This window comes from Capra hircus, chromosome 5, assembly GCF_001704415.2.
Source record: "Capra hircus breed San Clemente chromosome 5, ASM170441v1, whole genome shotgun sequence".
Lineage (NCBI taxonomy): Eukaryota > Metazoa > Chordata > Mammalia > Artiodactyla > Bovidae > Capra > Capra hircus.
In genome coordinates, this window is record NC_030812.1 from 35,007,891 (window position 1) to 35,033,285 (window position 25,395).

Sequence of the window (25,395 nt, forward strand, 5' to 3'; positions counted from 1 at the left end):
GTCCTGGAGAACCGGAGCCCGGACCTGGCCTTGTGTTTGGCAGGGGGCGCGCGAGGTCCCGGAGCTGTCCAGCAGTTCCCGGCTAAGTTCTCCCCTGCTCTCTCCGCGCAGGGGAAGCTCTCCAGCGCCCCGCCCCGGGCAGGGAACCTCTCCTCCGGAGCTCCCACGGCTTCCCAGGCTCGCCACCAGTCTCCGCCCGTTTCTCCCTACTTCCAGCCCCACCGCGGGAGTCTAGCTGCCTTAGTAGTCTTCCTCCGCAAACCTCCGAGAGGGATTCCCCTCTCTGGTCCGCGGGGCTGCGCTTCCCTCCTTTGCCTAAAGGGCGGGCGAGCGCGTCTCCATCTAGCCTCGCCTCCTGCAGTTGGGTAGTCCTTTCTCTTTCTCCGTCTGTCTTTCTAGACACGCGCCCAAAATTGAGGGGTGAGAGCAATGACCGCCCATCAACTTAGCACCTTGAAATAAGATCTTTCGATCCCGAAGGAGCTTAGCGTAGCCGGAATCGGCGAGAGAGGGAGGACGCGGCGGAGGCTGTCGCGACTCCGGGGTCCGCTGGACGGGGCTTGGGGACCGAGAAGCCCGCGAGGGAGAGGGACGCGGGGCGCCGGGCCTCGCCCTCGGACTCCCTCCCTTCTCCTCCTCTCCCCGCCTCCCCGACCCGCCCCTCCCTCGCCGAGGAGCAGTCTCTCCTCCGCGCGTCTCCCGGCGCTCTCTCCATTGTCTCTGCCTTTACAACAGGTTCGGGCGGCGGGGAAGACGGGCGGGTGCGGGGCCGCCCCAGTCCGGGCTTTCTTGGGGCGGCCTCCTTTCCTCCGGGAGTGTGCTCCTTCGGCCGCTTTGATTCGGCTCAAGAGCTAATTTCCCCGCGGAGCAGCCCCCGGCGAGGCCGACCCCTCCCTTCGGGCCCCGTCCCAACCCGCGCCTGCCTCCTGGGCTCTGCGTGTGGGAATGATGTGCGCATTGGAGGGTCTAAGTTCTTCACGTGCCTGGGGGGTCCTCCCTTTTTTTTCTTAGCAACCAAATCGTACTAATCTTACTAATCAGTAAATCCAAGCCAGTGGCAGGAAAGACAAGCGATATATATTTTTTTTTTCCCGCTTGATTCCAAGAATCTCTTCGGTTTTTATTTTTAAAGAGGGAGACGATGGACTGAGCAGATCGGCACCATGGAGTCTCGGGTCTTACTGAGAACCTTCTGTTTGCTCTTCGGTCTCGGAGCAGGTGAGTGGCCGCAGAGCTGGGGTGGGAGAAGGGATGGCTCCCACCTCGGGGCAGCCCCAGCTGCCCGGGGAAGCCTCGCTTTCCCTCCACCTGAAGTAGGTCTGGAGTGGGAAGCTTGGAGTCGGGGGTGGGTTTGGATTTGGATTTTTTTTTTTTTAAATCCCTGTGCTTGTCTTGGAGACCGCAGGGCGGGTCACACCCCAAGTCTAGGGTCTGAGGGCCGAGGGGAACTTTGCACCGAGCAGGGTTTAAAGTAGGTCACGGAAATGGGACTGGGTGCTCCGCTGTTTAAAGCTGGACTGCTGATCTCAGGTAAGGCTCTCCGCGGTGGCGGAGGGAGTCGCCTCTCTTCGTCAGTTTCCAATGTTGTCTCCAAGACGCGGTTCTTTGCTGCCCTAAAAGAAGAGGCTTGTATTCTGATGGAGCTTTTTCTTTCTTTTCTCCTCCCTTCCCCACTCCCACCAGTTTGGGGTCTTGGTGTAGACCCCTCCCTGCAGATTGACGTCTTAACGGAGTTAGAACTTGGGGAGTCCACGACCGGAGTGCGCCAGGTCCCCGGGCTGCACAATGGGACGAAAGCCTTTCTCTTTCAAGGTATGAGGAGCGTGCTCAGTCCCCAGCGCGGTTTCAGTTCGGATAACCGCGGGAGGAGCTGGCTTGGCCGCTCCTCCTAACTTCTGTTCTGCCTCATGGATGACAGTATCTGAGCGGAGACGAGGAGGGGTCAGCTTCCACCTCTTTTTAAGTGGCTTGTTTCTCTCTTCTCCCGCCCCCTCCTTTTCCTTACTTTGTACTCTTGCCAGTCTAATAGATAGTTCCTTTAATTACTGTGCAGAAACTCCGATGGCAGATGGTTGATTCTGGAGTCTGGGGAACAATGAATTATAGCAAACACCTCATCTGGGTGAAATTGATGTAGGTAGGAAATAGGGTAGCTTAATCTTAGTTAAGACATTGCTCTCTGAAAGTTTCAGGTACAATGGTGCTCAGTTGTGGACGAATTTCTTTATGTGGGTAGCTTTGTGGGAAAATTAAATCTTTCAAGTTTTAAGCACTGTATGTCACAAACAATATATTTAAGATTCCTCATCGAAAGATAATGATTCTTTTCCATCGATAACAAGAGAAAAGAAATAATATTCTCTTATTCTTTGTCTCACCGTTAATTGTGTACTTAGGATTTTAAAACGTTTTTATTGAAGTCAATGGACTGGCTATGCACGTGTCTGCATTTAAATTTACCCGTGTTAGGTAGTCAGAAGCAAACTCCAATGAATCAAGCTTTCAAGCGTTGATTCACCAACACTTTTGAAGGTTTCTTGGTTTGTGGGGAGATGCTGTAACATGAGTATTCTGAAAGATAAACACATACAGAAAGAGTAGTTTCCCATATGGTGAAGTACAGATGAAGGCAAAAGTTAAATGGAATTTGGTTTAACATACTTGATGGACTGACTAAAGCATCTTCTCCACCCCCTCCACCCAGATCTTTCTTTTGTAATTGTGGTGCTGTGCCTTCAAAAACATGGCAACTCATAATTAATAAAGAGTTGGATATGCAAAATAAAACTTCTTCAGCAAATTACCACCAAGAAATAGGCATAAAATAAAACTTGAGTGTTGCTGTAGAGGTGTTGTTGCTCAGTATAGCCAGTATGTGTCACCATGGACAGTAACACCAAAGCTTACAGTTGGGAAGGGAGAAAACTGACCCATGTTGCGTTTATTTAAAACAAGTTTACTCTTACAATATGGTAAATGTAATTTTCTCTTTTAATTATGGTGCACCCACTAAATGTTTTTATTATGACAGATATTTGTGATAATATTTTATTTACTTAAAAGTCTTTTTTTTTTTTCCTTTGGTGGGGAGTGTATGTGTGACTTTGATATGAACCCTTTACAAACAATGACCAAATCTAATAAAGGAAATAAGATTAGACTGTCAGCAAAATTCACAGAGTGGAATAAAGGCGTTATTAGGGTTAAACTCCTGTTTTTTCTTTTTCTCCCCCCACCTTTTTTTTTTTCCAATCTCTGATTTTTCAATCCCTGTGAACTGGAAACAAAATTATTTCAGGACTGCCAAATTGAGTAACTGGAAAGCTTTATGGAAGCTAAAGCGTCTGATAAATAAATGGCATTGAAGTGTCCTTAAAATTTCCAAAGGTCCTTTAAATTATATTGGTGTTCTTGGCTTTCTCTGAAGAGTGTCTGAGCTGTCACAAATAGAAACCTTCAGGACTGTACATTTTATGTTCTAATGCTAGACAATTTCTCAGAAATAGTAAGAAGGCACCAATATCTTTTTCTGGTTAATTTAAAAAAGAAATGTTATATGGCAAAACCAATACAGTATTGTAAAGTAAAATAAAGTAAAAATAAAAATTAAAAAAAAAGAAATGTTAAAAAAATAAAAAAGAAATGTTTAGTATTCATTTTTATTTAAATTGTCAGTTGTTCAAGATAGGCATTGTGTTGCAAATGAGTTGTCCATAGTTACTATGTATCAGTGCACACTGATGAGCTGCTTTTGTTTCTGTGTTGGTACCAAGACCAATATTTAGAAAGATTAAATGCCCAAGAAGCAAGGTTTTAAGAGATTTGGAGATGCAAAGTTTTATTTCTTGTCTAATTATCAACCTTATTTCATATAGCCAATCAATCAGCAAGTTGTTACTATTGGGTGGGGACTTCCCAGGTGGCACAGTGGTAAAGATCCGCCTGCTACGGGTTTGATCCCTGGGCCGGGAAGATCTCCTGGAATGGGAAATGGCAACCCACTCCAGTATATTTGCCCGGACAGTTCCACAGACAGAGGAGTCTGGCAGGCTGCAGGCCATGAGGTTGCAAAGAGTCTGGCAGAACTGAGTGAGTGAGGTTGCGCACATGCCCGTGTTCTCAGTAGGCTTATGCCACTGATATGTTTATTATGCTCTAATGATTTCTCTTATTCTCAGATTGAGGATTTAAAATTGGCAGCAGGCGGGTGTTTGAGCCTGCTTGATAGTTCTGTATTGCCTTGGAAAGTTCTGTTCTCTGCAGTTAGAATGTGGAAACTGTTGTTAAGAAGTCAGTTCTGACTCCTGTTGCTTCAGTGGGATTTCATGAGTTTTAGAAAGGCAAAAGCTTTCAGCCTCTAAAGACTGTATGGATTTGTTTTATAGTGAATTGAGGGTGCTGCAGATATTTTTGTATAGTTTGTGAAATGTCATAGCAGGAATAGTAACACGTTACAAAACCTGTGAGATGCTCTCAGATTTCACATAAACCTAGCAGTTAAGCTAGTTTGTGCTGTCAGATATGTTTTAAATAGGTGGGAGAGATTTGTGAACCATCAGTTTTCTTCTGCAGTCATACTGTCTTTTGTCTCTTAGAAAGAAATCTCAGCATGTAATTTCCCAATGACTTTTGCTTACTTAATATTTTGGTTACTTCATTCTTCTCTTTATTGGTTTTTAAGATGCTTGTAATTTGGTACTTTTCAAATCTAAATACTTTTTGGTAAATTATCATGCAACTTATTATATATATAACAAAACAAAGAGAAATGTGTTTTAAAGTTATATCTGATCTTTATACAAAAGTTGTTTTGTTGTTGAAACTTGGTCTATAATTGTTTTGGAAATTGAAGTAATAAGATACTAAATTATGTCATCCATTGATACATGTGGCTTTTGATCTGTGCCAGTGATAATAGTTTTCAAAAGAAACAGGTGAACAGGCAATAATTTGGAATTTGTATCAAGATCTTCCTTGTATTTCTAGCTGTAATCTGACTAAGACACAAAAATATACTTATGTTTTTAACAAATGGAGGACTGGATGCTGAAGAATTCTGAAATGTTGAGGACTAGTACAATTATGAATAAAATTCTACCAACCTTGTTTAAAGTTGAGGGAATATGATTTTGGATCTTTGGTTTTAACATTTGCCCTGGCTGTGTTCCCAAACTAGATCATTTCCTCTTTGGTTTAATAAAATTTCTTCTGGGGTGTCCACAGATTTTTATAATACCATTAATCTCCACAAAATAAGTAGATAAGATAAAAGCATGTTTCCCCCCTGCTTTGGTAATTTGAAAATAATTTTTTTAGTAATTATTTTAAAGAACTTTAATATTTTGAAGGAAAAAAGTATCCCCAAGTCTATCCTGATGACAGTATTTGAAAATAAGAATGAAATTGGACATTTGGTGGTGGGTCATTGGCTTGATGAGGTGGTAGCAACTGCATAAGGAAAGTGAGTGGCAGTGAATATTTGTCTTCAGTGAATATCTGACCTTCAGCGAAGGTCAGAGAGCATCTGCGGACTCAGAGACAGTGATCATTGGTGCTCCATTAGAACAGAAGAGTGCAGTGACTGAGAGACCAGTTACATGTGACTAAGGGCTAAGTGACTAGGCTTAAAAACCAGATAGAACAAGTGGAATTCCATTATTTGTGTTTCTGTCATAAAGTTAATTTCTATGAGCTTCAGTACCCCAATTATAAAATTAATGTTGTTATGAAGAATTTTGTGTGTAGTTACTGTTCTGCTAGGTATTAGGCATATAATAAATGAAGTTAGAACTTTCATAATGCCTTCAAAGTAGTCATTAAACAAACAATTACACAGATAATAATTTAATCACCATTAAGATAAATGATATGAAGAAAAACTAAGGATGTAAGAGAATCTACATCTTGTTTAGGGAGTTTCAGGATCAGGGAAGCTCTTTGAAGAAGAATTACTTAAGCTGATAGCCAAAGGATACCTAAGAGTAGTCTGGGGAAGAGGAGCTGTGGGGATTCAGAAAGAAAGGCTAACATGGGCAAAGGAGATAGCATAAGCAAAAATCTTTTCCTCGAATGAGCATAGTGTATTTGAGAAAATAGAAGAAACCCGGAGTGGTGGAAACCTAAGCATTGTGATATGAAATGAAGCTAATGAAGACAGCATGGATCAGGTTACACGGTACATCATATTCATATAAAAGAATTGAAAGTTTATCATTATGCAATATATATTGTGGCAGGGTTAATAATAGTCCCTCAGAGATGTTCATATCCTAGGAACCTGATTATATGTTGTGTTATTTGTCAAGGGGGAATTAAGGTTGCAAGTCAGCTGCCCTTAAGATAAGGAAATTTTCTTGGATGATCTAGGTAGGCCTTGTGCAATCACAAAGGTCCTTTAAATGTGAAAGCAGAAGCTAGAATAGCCAGTGTCAGAGTGAGGCAAAGAATGACTAGACCTGGACATTGCTGGCTTCGAAGATAAAAATGGGCCACGAGCAAAGGAATGTGGGCAGTCTCCAGAATTTGGAAAATGTAAGAAAACAGATTTTCATTCAGTGTGTCCAGAAGGAATACAGCACAGCTGACGCCTTGATGTTAGCCCAGTAAGATTCCATTTATACTTCTGACCTCCAGAAATGTGAGGTAATGAATTGGTGTTGATTTAAGCCACTAAGTTTGTGGTGATTTCTACAGCAGCAATAGGAAACTAACACAGGTTTTGATAAATGGAAGTGGGAGATGCTATAAGAAGTAAAACCATAGAAATGGCTTTGAAATTGTGCAATAGGCACACGCTGGAAGAATTTTGAGAAGCATGATAGAAAAAAAGGCTAGATTCCTTTTAATAGATTGTTAGTAGAAATAGGGATGTTGGTGGTTCTACTAGTGAGGACTCAGAAAAAGATGGAAGAACATGGTAGAGAAAACCCACATCATCTCAGAGGATACCTGAACTGTCATGAACAGACTGTTTGTAGAGATATGGGCAATAAAGGCAGCGCTAGTGAGGGCTCAGAAATCAGGAACATGTTACTGGAAACTAGAGGAAAGGATATCCTTGTTAGATAGTGGCAGAAAACTGAGCTGAATTCTGCCCTAGTGTTATGTGGAAAGTCAAACTTATAAACACGAATTTAGATATTTAGCTGAGATAATATATATGCAGAGGTGCAGCCTGGCTTTTTCTTACTGCTTATAGTAAAATGTGAAAGGAGAAAGATAGATTGAGGGAAGAATTCTTAAGCAAAAAGGAACCAGAACTTTACATTTGAGAAATTTCTAGCCTATCCAGATTGCAAAATATGCTGAAATTAGGAGATTTGCTGGCAGGAAAGCCTCTTTTGGAAAGAAAGCTGATAGTGTGACCTAAAAACATCTTGGTAGTGCCTCAGAAGTAAAGCCAAAGTATTCAGTTCCAAAGAGGGCTCTTTAAAGAAATTGAACATGTGACGTGAATTCCCTCATACATCTCAGTGGAAGCCCATAATAGAGAGAAATCTATCCAAGAGGTGTTTGTGCAGGAACCTCTTTCTGTTGGAATAAATCTCAATGACATATATGGGAAATGCACAAGGTTCTTAAGAAGATCATACCAGCAATAACACTTCTGGCCTGAATGGGGAAGTGAGAGGATTTAATGAAAGAAGGTTGTTGGACCCCCTAAATTCTACAACTAAGATACAGGCTGATTAAACTGCTCAGCTGTAAACATGTGCTACCTTTCGTGGGCAGAACTGAGACCCCAAAGACAAAACTTACAGCCCAGAGGATTATTCTCAGACCTTGAAACCAGATGCAGTTTACTTGGCTGGATTTCAAAATTGCATGGGTCTCATGTCTAAATTTTTTAACTTGCATTTTCTCCCTTTTTGAATGGGAGTGTCAATAACCGTTATCCCCTGTCTATCTCACCATTGAATTTTGGGAGGAGAGAACTTGTTTCTTTAGTTTCACAGTTTCACAGATGATAGGAATTGTGTCTCAGGATGGATAATATCCAAAGCCTCATTTTTACCTGATTTAGATGGTGAGATTTGGAGCTTTCGAATTGGTAAGATTTAGACCAGATTTTAAACTTTGAGTTGATATTCTAAACGCTTGACTGAGTCTTTTGGGGGTTTGGGGATAAGTAAATGCGGTTTCATTAGGGATGGACAGGTTGTCCATCTAAAGGACAGCTTGTGGTAGGCTGGATAATGATCCTCTAACTGTCTATGTACTAGATCCTTAGAACATGTGAATATGTTATGTTACATGGAGGGATTTAGGTTGGCAAAGGAATTAAGGTTCATAATCAGTGGACTTTAAGATATGGGCGTTTTCCTGGGTTATCTGGGTGAGCCTCATGTAATCATTCAGGGGGTTGCCCACCGGGTCCTGGAGGGGGTTCCCCCCAGGACAGTACTCTGGGCCATGGCCATGGAGGAGGGATGTAGAAGAGTCGGTGTGATGCAATGGGAGAAAGACTCGATTGACCATTGCTGACTCTGAAGTTGGAATGTGGTCCTAAGGCGAAGAACGTGGGCAGTTTCTAGAAGCTACAGAAAGCAAGGAAATGGATTATCCCCTAGAACCTCCAGGAGGAACATAACCTCACAGACACCTCGATTTTAGCCTAGTGAGATTCATTTTGGACTTCTGAACCTCTAAAACTGTAAGGTAATAAATTTTCATTGATTTAGCCATGAGATTTGTGGGGATTTGTTACAGCAGCAATAGGAAAGTGATGTATATGTTAAACATTTATTTTGTAACTGAATTAAACTTTCTTTTGAGCCTGTCTTGAACTATGCATGAGAATATATTTGTGTAATGACTGGAAATTTGAAGTAGCCAGTTAAAGTTAACTTAGTCGTTTGGGACTTAAAAGTTTAAGTATAAAGTCAGAGTCTTTATACTAAATTATTAGTCTTTAAGGGATTCTCTCCATCACTTAATTATGAGTTCATTCTTAACAAACAGTAAAATCAAGTGATGGTTTTGTTTTTTTTTTCTTTTTCAAAAATATATCCTTCCTCCCCACAACAGGTTAATCCAGAGGTTGAGAGGGAAAATAGAAAGCATGCATATTTTGGAAGTAGAATGGATAGCACTTAGCATGGTGTTTGGCACCCTGTGAGTGTGGTCCTCAGAACTATGGACTACAAGAATAACTAGAGTTTTCCTATTGAAAGTGCCAGGGATCTCTGTAGGATGCTAACTTGGGAGGAGCTGGAGCAATCTTGACAGACTTTGACAGGTGAATGATCTTTTCTTTTTTTTTAGCTGAGCCAGAATCCCCATGGCAGAGGAGCCTGGTGGGCTATAGTCCATGGGGTTGCAAAGAGTTGGACACGACTAAACAACTAAGCACACACACGGCTTATGGGATTCTAGCTCCCTGACCAGGGATTGATCCTATGCCCCTGCAATGGAAGCATGGAGTCCTAACCATTGGACCACCAGGGTTGTGGCGTGAATCTTCAAAAATAGCTGAAGTGAAGGGCATTTCTTTGGCTTTATTCCATCTCCCACTGGCTCCTTCATGTCATGCTGGTTCCAGACCCCATTCTTGCAGACGCTTATTTTTGGGGGGTTATTTTCTATCTGTAATTCAAATAATTATCTGTCAACATGGTAACTGATAACTTAGGTAATAGGTATAAAGGCCTTATTAAGGTGTGATATGTCTCCTATTGATTTCAACTTAATTGATTCATTAATTCAACTTAACAAATATTTATTTCACTGCTACTATGTATAAAGAAGCCATAAAGTGTATTAGAGGAAGAAAGATGTCTACATGAATTAGTGCAGGAGGTAAAGTAGGAACTAAAATTTAATTGTAAATAGTGAAAACGAAAATTTGGAACTGTAGCGTAAAGAAGGTAGAACTCTGAAAATTATTTGTCCTAGTCTATAGTTGATGAAATGTACATAATCATTTAACTATGAGCCAATTATAAGAACAAATAGGATAAAGCCAAGTATTGGGGTTTTGTGTGTTTTGTTTGTTTGCTTATTTTTGCAAAAATACCTAAGGACTGTCTCTTAACCTTCTAATGAGAAATCTTTCAGTTTGAGGTATTTATTATTTTGGTCAAATTTTTATTTTTCATGTTAAAAATTTATCTGTCTGTGTCAGATCATCAAAAGCTAGTGCCTTTGAGTCATGTAAGCATTTCTCTTATATTGTTTTTACTGACTGTATGAAACTTTTCAACTTTTGCTAGGCTTCAGTTTAGAATTGACATTGAAGAGAGAGATGCCAATCGTATGTGGAAACATTTTATAAGCAAATAGTTTATTGGGGGATATTTTTGTTATGGTAACTTTTGCGTCACATTTATTGAAACTCATTTGTGGACTACCATAATGAAAAAGAATTAGCGAGAGAGCTGATGGGAAGAAAAGCACTACTTTTCCCTTTCTCATTAAGGCTGCTGCCAGGAGCTGGACATGGGCACTTGGACAAGTATTTGCTGTGATGTTCCTGACGGGAACCCTCCTGACAGTCTTATTCTGGGAAGGGATTGGGAGCCCAGACAAGCACGTGTCTCTCCCTTCAAAGGAAAAATGTGGAAGGAAGACAACAAGTCAGTGCTCAGAAGGTCACACTTTGCTTGTCTAGCAAAGGGAAGAAATTATGGAGGCAATTCCAAGTTCATATTGATATCCTGTAGTAGTTTTTAGTAGTCAGGAACATAGACTCCAGAGCTAGATATCTCAAGGTCAAATCTTGGTTCCTTTGTTGCTAGTGTTAACTTTAACTTGCTACTTATCTCTACTTCCATTGAGATAATGATGGTACTATTTCTTAGAGTTGATGTGTAAATTATATCAATAAATATACGTAATTTATTTGGTAATGCCTGGCATTTATCAAACATTCAATACTCATATATTGTTTTTATTTTGGAATCAGCTTAGCAGCAGGTCAGTCTCCCTTGGATTGTTTTAGGGGCTCCCTGGTAGGAAAGCTGGGTTTTGTGGAGGAGCTAAGGTAAGATGACTTGCCGTGTGATGTGGGGATGAAGGTGAAGGTAAACTGGAGTTGGGGAGAAACTAGCCCCGCAGCAGCTCCTGTTCTGTTTTTTCTGTTTGGGCTTTATTGGGGTGAAGAGGACGTGCTGATTTGGGTAGAGAGAGATGGCAACAATGGGTCCGTTTGTAGAGGAAGGAGTATAATCTGCCCTGTTGTACACTGTTCAGAAGTCGGGGTGGGGCATAGAGTAAATCAACAAAAGATTCAGAATATAGTTCCTCTATAGTCACCGCAACACACATTGCTTTTTAAGTGTGTTAAAAGTCTAGCTTAGATTTTGAGTCTCATATATACAGAGGATGAGATGGTTGGATGGCATCATCGATGCGATGGACATGAGTTTGAGTAGGCTCGGGAGTTGCTGATGGACAGGGAAGCCTGGCATGCTGCAGTCCATAGAGTTGCAAAGAGTTGGACACAACTGAGTGACTGACCTGAACTGAACTGAGTCGTATATAGATTTTGAGTCACAACCCAGTTTTTTTTTTTACCTGTCTCTGTCTGGGTAACCTTGCCCTTCCTTGGCAAAGTACAGCTTTGGTCTGTTGGTGGGAGCTGGTGATAGAGGGTAAGATTCTGTGGAACCTTGAATGGTGGTTGCAGGGCCAGTGCAATGTGGGCAGGACCCTTGGGTGGCCCTGTGGGTCCTTTATGGATTAGAGTCCCTTTTCCTACATTTCCTGCTACATCTTTGACTTCTCTTGAACATATCTTGCTGGAATGATTGTTTCTCCCCATAGCCTCTCTGCTAATTTTCATTCCAGTGTCACTGGGACTCTGATCTTAAGTAATTTACTGTCTTGTTTCCCTACTGAGACAATAAGTTCCCCAGGAAAAGGATCATGCCCTATATTTTTCCTGGTCACTAACAACTCTGCCAGTTCCCTTCTCTGGATGGTTCTTTCTCTTTCTTTTTTCCTGGTGAACTTTTATATATTTTTCAGGACTCGGCTAAGCTACTAACCTTTCCTTTGGTGAAATTGTTGTTTCTTCTGTGCCGTCTTAGCTTTCTCTGCTAAAACAACCACCTCACTGTATTATAGCTAGGTATTTTTCTTAATATAAAAACTCGGACCACTTCCATTTTCCTTGCTGCTACTTCCCAGGTCCACACCATTGCCTTCTCTCACCTGGATGATTGTAGTAGCCTCCTAAGTGGTCTTCCTGTTTACACTCTTGCTTCCTTTCAGTCTGTTTTCAGCATAGTTGCTAGAATGATCCTTTCAGAACATAGTTCACATCACGTCACTGCTTTGCTCCAAACATTTAATAGTTCTCCACTTCAGTCAAAGGTAAAGTTATTATGCCCTGCAAAGACCTACATGAACACTCCTGCCCTGCCCTGTTACTCTCTGGCCTGCTGTTCTCCCCCTTGCTCTTGGCCTTAACTCTACTGGCCTCCTTGCTGTTCCTTAAACAGGCCCGGCACTCTCGTGACTCAGGGCCTTTGCACTGGCTGTTTATTCTGCCTAGAATCCTACTCTCCCAGATATCTAAATGTTTTCCCCCTTGTTTCGAATATTTTATCAACTATCAATTTGTTAATAAGGCCTACTCTGAATGCTGAGTAAAATTTCAACTTGTCTTCTACCCTACAAGTATTCTTGATATACTTTAGTCTGATCTGTTAGTTTTTATAACATTTATCATCTAGAATCATGAGTAATTCAATTATCATATTAGTTGTTTATTCTCCCTCTTCCCTCTAAAGAGTAAGCTTCCTAAGAGCTGGGCTTTGGGAATGTTTTATTCACTAGTAGATCAGTCAAGTGTCTACCATATAGTAGGAACTCCATAAATAATTGTCACATGAATCTCCTTGTCTTGCTGACTAGTCTGCAATCTCCTGAGGCTTGGAACTCTACCTCATTCCTTCTTGTGGCCTCATGGCCTATTGTGGTGGCAAATACAATGTGCTCAGTAAACCATCAGTAAGTGAATATTTGTAGTGTTGAATTGAGTCCATTTGGTCATGACAGATCTGGTTGTTTTTGTGTGATGTTTTCTGTTTTATATTTATGTAACTTTAAAGAAGGCTGAAGAGCTCTTCTACTAAATCAAAACACTTCTATTCTCCAGTCATAAGAAAAGGCAAGAGGTTTGAGATGAATTGAAAAAGCGAGTTCTCCTTAACTTAGTCTCTGAATTATTCTGAGATGGCTCTTCTCCACCCCAAGATGAAGAGTGCCACAGGGAAAACAGCAGCATGGTGAGGAACCTGAACGTCATGAATACTTCTTGACAATGAGAATTTACAATTTTGGTTTAATATGTTGTGAATTCACCATTTAGCAGAGACGCGCATATTCATAGGAACGCACTAAGAAAGATTTCCAAGACAGGACTGATTTGGGCTATCTGTGCTGTGGTGCTTCTCCACTACTGTAAATGAACCAAACTGGAGTCCTGCCCAGAGGACAGCAACCAGAGAGTTGAGAGGTTTGGAAACCATGGCAGATGAGGAACAGATGAAAGAACTTGGGAATTTTAGCCTGGAGAATAAAGACTGTAGGTGTGACCCTGTATTTTAGATATTTGAAGGGTCGTCATGTAAGGGAGTACTTAGATTTATTTTGTGCTGTTCTGGAGCAAAATTTTAGCCTGGAGAATAAAAGACAGTGTACATATGACCTATGTTTTAGATATTTGAAGACTAGTCATATATGGGAGATCTGAGATTTATTTTGTACTGTTCCAGAACAGTGATTCCTAAGTGTTAGTCTGATGATCAATGGTTAATTACCTTGTTAGAAATATTCTCAGACCTTCCTAAACCAAGTTTGTATCTCTGGGGTTGAGTCCTAGGAACTACATTTTCAAAAAGCTTCCTGTGATTCTAATGTTCAGCCAAATTTGTGAACCATTGTCTAAGCTGTCTAGTAGAGCAGACACTGGCCACTTGTGGCTCATAAGTACTTGAAATGTGTTGATACAGACTGAGATGCAGTGGAAGCATCAAAATATACTTGGAGTTCTGAAGGCAATCTATAAAATTGCAATATTTTAATATTGATTATATGTTGGAATAATATTTTGATTAAATAGATATGTTATTAAAATTAAAATGATGTATTTCTTTTACATTTTTAGTGTAGCTATAAAAACAAATTTATTTATGTGACTCATATTTGTGGCTCTCATACTTCTTATACTGGGGAGAACTGTTATAGAGGACAAAACTAGGATCTGCAAAGAAAGTTAGGAAGAGACAAATTTTGAGTTGACATAAGGAAGGCATTTTCAACATATAAATTCAAAAATTAAGAGACTTATTTTAAGCAATATTTGTCCATCAATCATCCATTCATTCATCCAATAAACATGCTTCTAATAATACTCAAATAGAGATTAAATGACCTGTATCAAGGAAAATATTTCAGTGGGGGAAGGGTGGGGGTTAGGCTAAATGATTTCTAATGTTACTTTGGTTCCAAATGAATGTGAATTATTATCTTTTCTCTTTTAATTAACTTTTCTTTTTATTGTAACCACGAGTATCCAGGACATCTTCTTTTTCATCTCTCTGACAATCTGGGGCTCTCTCTTCAAAACAGTTCCCTTGTAAAAAGCATCTTGGATTGTTCTAATACTCTGAAGTTTGCTACTGAGAGATATCTTGTCATTGACTACTGTGTTCTGCATTGTGTATCTCTTTTATAAATATTCCTTCTTTTTAAAAATTGAAATATAGTTGATTTACAATGCTGTGTTAATTCTGCTATACATCTAAGTGATTCAGTTAAGCATATGTACATTCTTTTAATATTCTTGCCATTATGGTTTATCACAAGGTATGGAATATAGTTCCCTGTGTTATACAGTAGGACCTTGTTGTTTATCCATTCCATATATAATGGCTTGTGTCTGCTAACCCCAGAATCCCAGTCCACTCCTCCTTCCTCCCCCCTGCCCTGGCACCCTTTGAGTCTGTTCTTTACGCCTTTGAGTCTGTTTCTGTTTCATAGATGGGTTCATTTGTGTCATATAAATATTCTTTCTTAATAAAGTGGTCCACTTTAGTTCTTCCATACATGGTGTTTAGTTTTTAATCTTTTTGCTTTTCTATTTAAATGGAGAATCCCCTAGGCAAACAGTATGTCTAATTCTATGTTCTTATAGTCTAACACATTGTACTGATGGACCATTAAATGTCCCAGAAAAAGTGCCAAATAGATTAAGTATTTCAGAGCAGAACATAACCTATATTTTTAGAACTAATTTAAATTTCCGGCAGTAATTGGTAGCTGAACATCCTCATTTTGAGTTGTGTGTGTTGACGTATACTTGTAACAGAGCAGAGTTCTTCCTGGAGACTGACAGATTTTTTTTTTTTTTTTTTAAAAGGCACATAAAAATGGTTGCTGTGTGCTACCAATGAGAGGCAGTGCTCCTAGTAACTGAATGTTGAACCTGGATGATTCCTGAGAGCCTGTCGATTTTGGAGGCAGACATGTCATTCACTGATATGCTTTGTTATTTCTTTCTACGTTTCATGAAATTGCTAGTTATACTATAAATACAGATTTATTTAAGTGTATGACTAATCCTGAGAAGCAGCTTATTTTATGGTACTATCATTCATATATTTGTTCTTCCTTCTGAGACATTTTCAAAAGTTGGGTTAATATATATTAATGTTACTGCTTTTGTTTATACTGCCTATCCTCTGATGTTGAGTGAATTTATATAGGATATTTAGTAGAAAATTCAAACATCTTAGAAAAGCACTGTGACTCTAGGCTTTCTGATTTTGCCTTTTAAGAGAAAACAGAGATTTTTCTTACAGGAGAAGAAACGTCATACTTCCAAGTAAAAGGGAAATATGCTATTAGATGTCTCAAAAGTGGAATTGTTTAATCCATATTTGAGACCAAAGAATGCACACTTGGGGTTGTCGGGGGTTTTAGGACACTTCTGTTTTATTATTATTCTAAAAGAAAACACACAGACATGACTTTACCAAATTTCTTTAACTTAAAATTCAAGGTTCAGAAATTGGAACTCATTTTAATTGGACTTTTAACATTTCAAACTGAAATGTAATTTGCCTTTACCATAACCCTTACCAAACCCTTCTTGAAGTCCATCACTAATTTCTATGATGAACAATAATCCTGAAAAGATAGGACATTGTTTTAAATTATGATTTTCATAGGCAATTATGGGTTAAAATTAAGAAATATTTGAGGCTGAGATGAATTGGTGATAAGCACTTGAGTTGAAGATGACGTACGAGAATTTCCGAAAAATCAGGCCTATAAAGGGGACAAAAACACAGAATAGATGTGTATTTATTGCCACTCACCTTGAAAACACTGACTATGATGCAGAGGTCAATTTTTTTCAAGTTGCTGCAAAAATTTCATTATCCTTATCATAGACACCTCTCTACAACAAAGTATCTCATAGTCCATTTCATCCCTTTGCTTCTGTGGGTCCACTTTTAATAACTGAGTTGCATTTCTGGTGAAAATAGTGTAATTTAAATTGTTCTTTGATAACACATATCCAAATTAGAATATGTTTCAGAGACTAATGGAAAAAAATGAGTGTTGATTCTGTGAATCATTGACCAAGCAGGAAACTGTTGAGTGGGAGAGAACCTACCTATTTAATGACGATTACTTTTTGTTATTTTGGTCAGCAAATTAGTGAAGTTCGAGGGCAAAGTTGGGAAAAGGCCAGATATTTTGTGGAAAGTTGCAGGCTCAGTCTTGTTTCTAAAACTTTCTGGGATTGATGTTAATTAATTTCACAGGCATCAGACAAGTAAAAGTCGGATTTTAGGTAAACACTCACCCTCTGAGCTGCCTCATAAAGAAACTGGAGGCAGTGTTTAAATTGTAGCCATATGTATGTAACAAAGCTTTTCTCTTGTGGGAAAAACAGGAAAGAGTGGCAAATACAGTTCTAACTCTAAAATTTTTAGACTTTCTGAAGTTGTATAACTGTGCAACAAATATATAATACTTGGAGATATCAGAGGCTTCATTTTCTTTCCACGGTATCTTAGAAGAGGTAGGTAAGGAAAATAAAATTTGCTGTTTTTCTCCAGCAGTGTGCATTGAGATGTGACTCCACAGAAGGAAACGTTTGTATTGTTAAACTGAGATACTGCATTTCAGGTTCAAGTCTCTCTATTCAAAAAAAAAGAGTAAATCAAATGCTTTGTTGATACTGATGACCATTGGACAGTGACTGTATTTAGGTTCTACTGGATTAAATGGAGAGGATTCATAAAATAAGTCCATAAAAATATGAGAGAGTACAATGGGAAGTCTGTAATAAATGTTCTTCGTTCTTGTGGCAGAGGGACTTATTTTTAATTACAGAAAGTAGAATGGAGTGAAAGCAAAGATCAAATGTTTCTGAAGGGCAAAATCCGTCTTTGTGGCATTGTACGCATTGAAGAAGAATAAGATATGGCGACGACTCACAAACAGATTCAGCTGTCAGTATGTGATGCATGAAGAGACCTGGGTAGTGCTGGCTCTGGAACTGGGTCTCATTGGCACATTATGCTGCCAACATTTGGAACTGGAATAGTCCATCTTGCACATGGCATATCCTCCCTCTGTAGGAGGGCTGGGTTTATGATAAATGTTAGTCAGCCACTATTCCATCCTCCAGAGAGACCCATGAAATCATTATGCATTTTGATTTTAAAAGCACTGTATCTTTGGAACTATACTTTAATTCTGTCTATAGCTATGTGCTTGCTAAGTTGCTTTAGTTGTGTCTGACTCTTTGCGACCCCGTAGACTATAGCCCGCCAGGCTCCTTGGTCCATGGGATTCTCCAGGCAAGAATACTGGAGTGGGCTGCTGTTTCCTCCTCAGACCTATAGTTATCAATTCAGTTCAGTCACTCAGTTGTGTCTCATGCTTTGCGACCCCATGAACCACAGCACGCCAGGCCTCCCTGTCCGTCACCAACTCCCGGAGTCCACCCAAACCCATGTCCATTGAGTCGGTGATGCCATCCAACCATCTAATCCTCTGTTGTCCCCTTCTCCTCCTGCCCTCAATCTTTCCCAGCATCACGGTCTTTTCAAATGAGTCAGCTCTTCCCATCAGGTGGCCAAAGTATTGGAGTTTCAGCCTCAGCATCAGTCTTTCCAATGAACACCCAGGACTGATCTCCTTTAGGATGGACTGGTTGGATCAGCTTTCAGACCAAGGGACTCTCAAGAGTCTTCTCCAACACCACAGTTCAAAAGCATCAATTCTTCGGGGCCCAGCTTTCTTTATAGTCCAACTCTCACATCCATACATGACCTCTGGAAAAACCATAGCCTTCACTAGACAGACCTTTGTTGGCAAAGTAATGCTTTTTAATATGCTGTCTAAGTTGGTTATAACTTTCCTTCCAAAGGGTAAGCATCTTTAATATAGCTATAGCTGTAAATAAATTGTTGTTGAAAAGTGAAAATTTAGCAGGATGCTTAAAAAAGACTGACAGAAGATAATACTTGATTTTATATCATTCTGTTTAATATTGCCATGTGCTAACAGTGATGGTAGTAGTGGTTTAGTTGTGAAGGCGTGTCCAGCTCTTTGCGACTCCGTGAACTGTAGCCTGCCATGCTCCTCTATCCATGGGATTTTCCAGGCAACAATACTGGAATGGGTTGCCATTTCCTTCTCCAGGGGATCTTCTTAATTCAGGGATTGAACCCACGTCTCTTGTGTCTCTTGCATTGTAGATGGATTCTTTACCGCTCAGTCACCAAGGAAGCCCTGTATTAACAGTAGTGGGCTACCTTTTTTTATATGTACATATATTGTTATTAACATGCCTTTATAAGTAAAAAAAAAAACAAAAAACAATGGAATCTGGACTTGTTTTCAGTTTTAGTCCATTTAATGCTTCAGTATTTTTTCCAATAGAAAATGTATAGAAATGACTACCATATCCATTACCACATTTTCCCTGAAGTTTACCATTAATTTTTATTTATGAGTGTGAATTCTTTACTCACCTTATCTGTGGTGGTGGGTGGGTGAGTTTGGCAGACTAATCCAGTTAGATCTTGTTTAATCTTTCCAAGATACTTTGTGATGACCAGATGAAAAAGCAGAGACATTACTTTACCAACAAAGGTCTGTAGTGAAAACTATAGTTTTTCCAGTAGTCATGTATGGATGTCAGAGTTGGACTATAAAGAAAGCTGAGCATCAAAGAATTGATCCTTTCGAACTGTGGTGTTGGAGAAGACTCTTGAGAGTCCCTTGGACTGCGAGGAGATCCAACTAGTCCATCCTAAAGGAAATCAGTCCTGAATATTCACTGGAAGGACTGATGCTGAGGCTGAAACTCCAATACTTTGGCCACCTGATGTGAATAACTGACTCATTGGAAAAGACCCTGATGCTGGGAAACATTGAGAGTGGAGGAGAGGGGCATGACAGAGGATGAGATGGTTGGATAGCATCACCGATGTGATGGACATGAGTTTGAGTGGGCTCTGGAAGTTGGTGATGAACTGGGAAGCCCGATGTGCTGCAGTCCATGGGGTTGCAGAGTCGGACACGACTGAGTGACTGAACTGATTTCTGTTACAAACAATAACTGTTTAGGGTTCCTTTGTTAATTCTTTGAACAAAAAAAGAAGCATTGATGAATTACTTGATTAATACAATATGGATAGCATTCTAATCAGATTTCATTCATAATTATATAAATATGTAGTTACAGTATGAGTGTGTTAAGCATACTGTATGCAGGATAATTAGGCTCACAGAGCTCTGGATAACCCCAAGAGCGAAGTCATATTTGTCTGTTTCATCTAATCCCTTCTCTGGATTCACCGCTTTCTTCCTAAATTGTACTTGCTCCTTCCTGATTCCCTTTGGCTATTCTCTTTCATGGACATCTGCATTGTTGTCATTGTTGTCAAAGGTTTGTAGCGTTGCTATGGGCTCCTTTTAATGGTATTGCCAGGGCTTTGTTGCAAGTCCCTGTCATTTTAAATTATGTATTCATTTTGCTACTGTTTTATCATGAACTTCAAGTTGGTAAATTTTACAATTGTGAGAAACTTCAGTTTCATAAACTTACTTTATTCACTGAGCTGTACTCCAGTGTTTTAGTATTTACTTCCAATATTAATTTTTTATAGAGGGAAAAATTACTTTTGTATCGGCGCCCTCTTTGATGAAAAAAGCCTTACGCTCTTATTAAATTTAATTTCTAAAATTGGAATTATAAAAAAAACTTTAATAGCAGTTTATTAACACAGCCAGTAATATATAAGACAGATCAACGTATTTTTGAAAGGACTCTTTTGATACCATTTAAAAAGTGACCAAATGTACTGAATAGACATCATTGTCACTCAATCTCTTACACTTTTCCACTTACGCAGAGATTTCTCTTCCCACTTAGTTCATTTTTATATTGTTGGGATTATTTATGTCTGCATTATTTTTGTAATCCTGAAAAATAGTAATTAGAAAATACTTTTAGTTCTGTCTCTCAAAATGGTTATTATTCCCTATGGGACTGTGTTCGCCTATACATACATGTTTTTATTGAGATACAATTAACATGCAATTGAATGTATAAATTTTGAGTGCTTAGTTTAATTTTTGATAATTGTCTACAATTGTGTATCTACTATCCAAAACAAGGTATAGAATATTGCCATTCCCCAAGAACGTTCCCTGGGCTCCTTTGTAGTCTGCTTTCCACTCCTTGCTCCACAGCTATGCTCTGATTTCTTCTGTGATAGAGGAAGTTCGCCTATATTTTGGAATCATGCAGTAGGTATTCTTTTGGTATTTCTTTTCTGGCTTCTTTCACTTAATGCGATGTTTTTGAGTTTTTTCATGTTGTATGTACCAATGCATTTCTTTTTATTGCTGAGTTTTATTCTATTGTATGAATGTACCACAGTTTGGTTATTTCTCTGTTGATAAACATTTGGTATTTTTCTAATAAGAAAAATACTGGTTATGTGAGTAAGGCTGCATAAAATTTCTTGTACAAATCTCTTTTGGACATATGCTTTATTTCTCTTGGGTAAATACTAAGTGAGAAGTTAGGTGAAAGTTGCCGTGTAGATGTATATTTAACTTTTTAAGAACTGCCAATCAGTTTTTCAAAGTGGTTGTACTGTTTTGTATCCCTGTGGTCACATAGAAAAGCTCCATATCCTTACCAGCATTTGTTTTTGTAGTCTTTTTTTAGTCAGTTTTTGTGGATATGAAAAAGTATCTCGTTTTGGATTCAGTTTGCATTTTCCTGCTATAGCACAATATACTATTCAGTCATTTCTTTTAGTGAAATATCTGTTCAGTTGTTCTGTCCATTTAAAAAATGGGTTGTTTATCTTTTTGTTGTTGGTTCTTGTAGAATTTCTTTGTATATTGTAGATACCAGTCATATATCAGATATATACCTTGTAAGTGTTTTCTTCAGTTTGTGGTGGTTTGTTCATTTTCTTGATGGAGTCTTTTAATGAGTAGGGATATTTACCTTTAATGAAGTTAAATTTATCATTTTTTTCTTTTATGGTTGGCGCATTTTGTGTCTTGTCTAAGAAATCTGATGTTCATTTAATTTTAAAAACTTGTTAATTTGTGAATTCCTTCTTCCCAACATGTAAATTCAGCAGAAAGAAACAGACCTATATCACCTTAAATTTTTAAAGCTACCGTCGCAAAACTGTTGCTTACATGATCAGGGCAAGTAACATAAATAAGCTCACTGAACCGTTTATGAGATTATAAGCAGTAGTGAGGTTAATAGCTAAATGGAAAGTTCAAGTTTCACTCAAAGCTATTCAAATTCAAATTTACATGCCTGGAGATGGATTGGCCAGCTGGGGGAGTTTGTAATCCCTGCCTTAAAGAAGTATTGAAATAGTTTTATTAAATGATTTTTGTCCAGTGACCACTGCTTAAAGCATGAGCTCTTTTCAGGCGAGGAGGAGTAGATTAAAAAAAAAAAATTCTAGTTTCTCAGTTATTCTGGCCCTTTTGCCTTTTTCTATAGTGATGATGGTTCATAAGGAGAGGGATATGGCTTTGGTGACTTCATACCCAAAGGAAAGACTTGAGATATTTGGGAGGCTTGTTGTCTGATTCCTCTATCTGTGTGCGTGCGTGTGTGCGTGCGTGTTGATGTGCATCTCTCTACTGCTCTCCAGGGTGATGTCCCAGGCCCACCTGTTGCTCCTTGGCTGGCAACTGTGGCTCAAGTCTATATCTGCTATTACCTGTACACTGGCCTTTGTACTTGTGCACACCATCAGAGCCAGTGGAGTCACCTGGATGACTGTCTTATTTTGGTCCTGCTGATGCTGTAGAAGAGCCTCATGAGGTCTGGCTGTGATTGCCACATGAATGTAGTCTGGCTATCTGGCTGCTTTGCGTCGCTCTCTGTTAAAGCCACCTAACCGTTTCTCTGATCTGTTCTCTGGCAAGGTCTCAATCCAGACCTTGGGAAAGATGAATCCCAAGACATCCCCCCTGCTTGGCACAATGCACTGCCTGGTGGAGATCTCTATCACCAGTTTACCCTGGTGGAGATCTCTATCAGGTGCTATCAGGGAATATCAGAGATCTCTAAGGGCTTGGTTCTCATTATATACAAGGAATGACTTGAGAAATTTATGAAATCCTCTCTGGAGATAGTAGCAGGTTTGCAAGGCTGTAGTCTTAGTGCAAAATCCTATTTTTGACTTACAGAAGTTGAATATTACTTAGGCTTTTTTTCTTTGCACTCCTTCTGTACTGAGACAGAATCATCCTCCTAGGCAGAAGGATTCTTAGGCTTGCTGAGGTGAATGCATTCAGAAAAGTGCATTAATAATTTATAAAATATTCTCCCTGTTACTCATAAGAAATAGAAATAAGTCCACAGTGTTAAATCTACTATGTAAAGCTCAGTGGACTTAAACAGTAAATAGCAATAGGATATATGATTACAGTGCTTAAGAAACATGCATCTTAGTATGGAAGAGGGAATTAATAGAAGTAAAATACATATAATAAAAGAATAATCCAATGTGCTTACTTCATAGGAATGATGATTTACATATTCCATTCTTAAGGCTGATTGCATCCTTGCTGTACCAGTGAGCTTGGCATGGGGTCAGTCACTACCCTGCCAATAGTAATAATGGTGACTGTATAGCTGAGTCTCTAGCTATTCCTGTGGTTCTTTTTCTGTCCTGGCTTTTCAGCCCTGGAACTGTTAGAATCATAGTTATGTAATATTCTGAGTTCTGGTATCATGCATTATGTAGCATGGGAGAAAACTTTACCTGATAGTCAACTGCTCTCTCTCTGTCACCACAAGTCATTCTGAGATTAAAAAGTCACCTTCCAGAGACCCTTGGCTGATACTGGCTTTAGAACATTATTGTTTGTGAGATGTCAGAATGCCATGGGTTATAGACGGATTGTTTTTAATTCTTCAAAGTGGTGTAACTGAAAAATGCAAAGTAATACCTGTATACATCATACATGCAGACTTCAAATGGAAATGGAAAGATCATTTAGAAAATTTAAAAATTATTGGCCTGAGAAAAAATAGAAAAAATTTTTTAGGATTTATTTTGCATTGTTCATCTTAAATGGGTTCCATTGCTTACAGTAAAATGTCATAACACTTTGATATGTTGTCTGAAAGGGGAGAGTATGGAAGAAAAATACATATATTTTTTAACTTGGAACCCAGGCTGCTCTGCTGTTGTGGCAACTTAAAATACGATAGATTTCAGAAGGAGCAATACCACCATGATAAATGAAAATGTTCCAGAGGAGCTCTGCTGATCAATATTGCTAGTGATCCATAAAGTGAGGACTCTCTTAGCGGGGTTTGACATGGTTAGAAACTCCAACATTTTTCATGTAAAGCAAATTCGAGCATCATAGTACCTCTTTCCAGGTGATCCCTGACACCCTAAAGAAGAGGAGAAGAAGCCATCCCCATCTGTGGCATCAAGCATCTTCATAAAAGCAGAATGTCCATGTTGATGCTGACCCCATAGACTGCCTGGCAGTGCTGGAATTTTCCCTTAAGATAAATGTATCATTAACCGTGACGGCCCCAAAAGAACTTCTGTGGTCTTTGGGGGTCAATAATCTCTAAGTATATAGTAGCATAATGAACTACAGATGCTGTGAAAGCACTTTTGCAGACATCTAGCCTATAAGTTGTCTTTTAAATGGCCTTAAACCATGTACATGGCCAAGTCAGTGACTTCAGTGGATCCACTCCAATCGTTAGTCAGTATGGTTATTAGTTCTCTTGGTATAAATGTTCCAAATCCATTTTTATTATATTAACATTTTTATAAGTCCAGAATCAGCACTGCCTTAGCATGGAGCTCAAGTCATTTTCTAATATAAAGTGGTGAATTTTAAATGCCTTCAGGATTAAATCCTTGACATAAATGGAGAATAACCAGAGAAAGAAAAAGTACAACTTGGCTCAAAGACATTCCTTGGAAATGGAGGCAAATTGAATTTGCTGTTAAAAGATCTTTGGGGGTGACTCTCATGTGAACACAGAGAAAAAAAAAATAAGGCTGATTGACCTTTAGTTTTTGCTTTAAGACTATGTGTGTTTTGTGTGTGTGTCTTTATGAAAAGGGCTTCCCTGGTGGCTCAGATGATGAAGAATCCACCTGCAATGTGGGAGATCTGAGTTCGACCCCTGAGTTGGGAAGATCCCCTGGAGAAGGGAACGGCTACCCACTCCAGTGTTCTGGCCCGGAGAACTCCATGGACTGTTTAGTCCATGGGGTCACAAAGAGTCGGACATGACTGAATGACTTTCATTTCACTTTATGAAAAATCTCTGGTTCACAAGGTTCCAAATCTTGATTAGTGTTGGGTCATTTCCTTCGCTTCAGAATAGCAAGTTTCCATTGAATTAAAAATGCATTTTTTACCTTAAGGACCGTTTCTTGCCCCCAGCTTGCTTTCTAAATTGTAAGTGTCCAATAAAAAGGTGTGATGTGTGGAACTGTCCAACATGATAGCCACTAGTCCAATATGGTAACCAAGTGTTGTAGTGCACACTTGAAATGTGTCTAACGTGAATGAGGAACTGAGCTTTAAATTTTTGTGTAACTTTGGTAGCTTAGATTTAAAAAGCCTTGCGTGGCTAGTGCCCTGATACACGTACCGCAGGCCAGTGTAGACTGCTCTCCAGGCTGCACTGTATTGAGCAGCAGAGCTCGAAATACTGCCCCTCATTCCTGTCACCTTCCTATTCCTCTTGATGGACGTGAGGTCAGAAATGGCAACATGTGATTAAGAAAGACTTTTTGCTCAATTAACCATCTTTAGCCCTTGACCACTCATTTTGGATGGGAAGGTCTTTTGTTTGAGACATAAACAATAGGACAGTTGGCT

The 25,395-nt window shown here is 39.4% G+C and overlaps 1 protein-coding gene across 2 annotated transcripts in view; it reads left to right on the forward strand.

Moving 5' to 3' along the window:
- Positions 298–25,395, forward strand: part of NELL2 (neural EGFL like 2) — a 380,317-nt gene continuing 355,219 nt past the window's right edge. The window contains exons 1-3 of one of the 2 annotated variants that reach the window (XM_005680058.3): positions 298–420; positions 1,133–1,218; positions 1,684–1,812. In XM_005680058.3, coding sequence (XP_005680115.1) covers positions 1,164–1,218; positions 1,684–1,812 — 184 coding nt within the window. In that variant the 5' untranslated portion in view covers positions 298–420; positions 1,133–1,163. Of the gene's footprint in view, positions 421–513; positions 736–1,132; positions 1,219–1,683; positions 1,813–25,395 lie in introns of those variants that run through there. The other variant, XM_018047900.1, reaches the window with a different exon arrangement.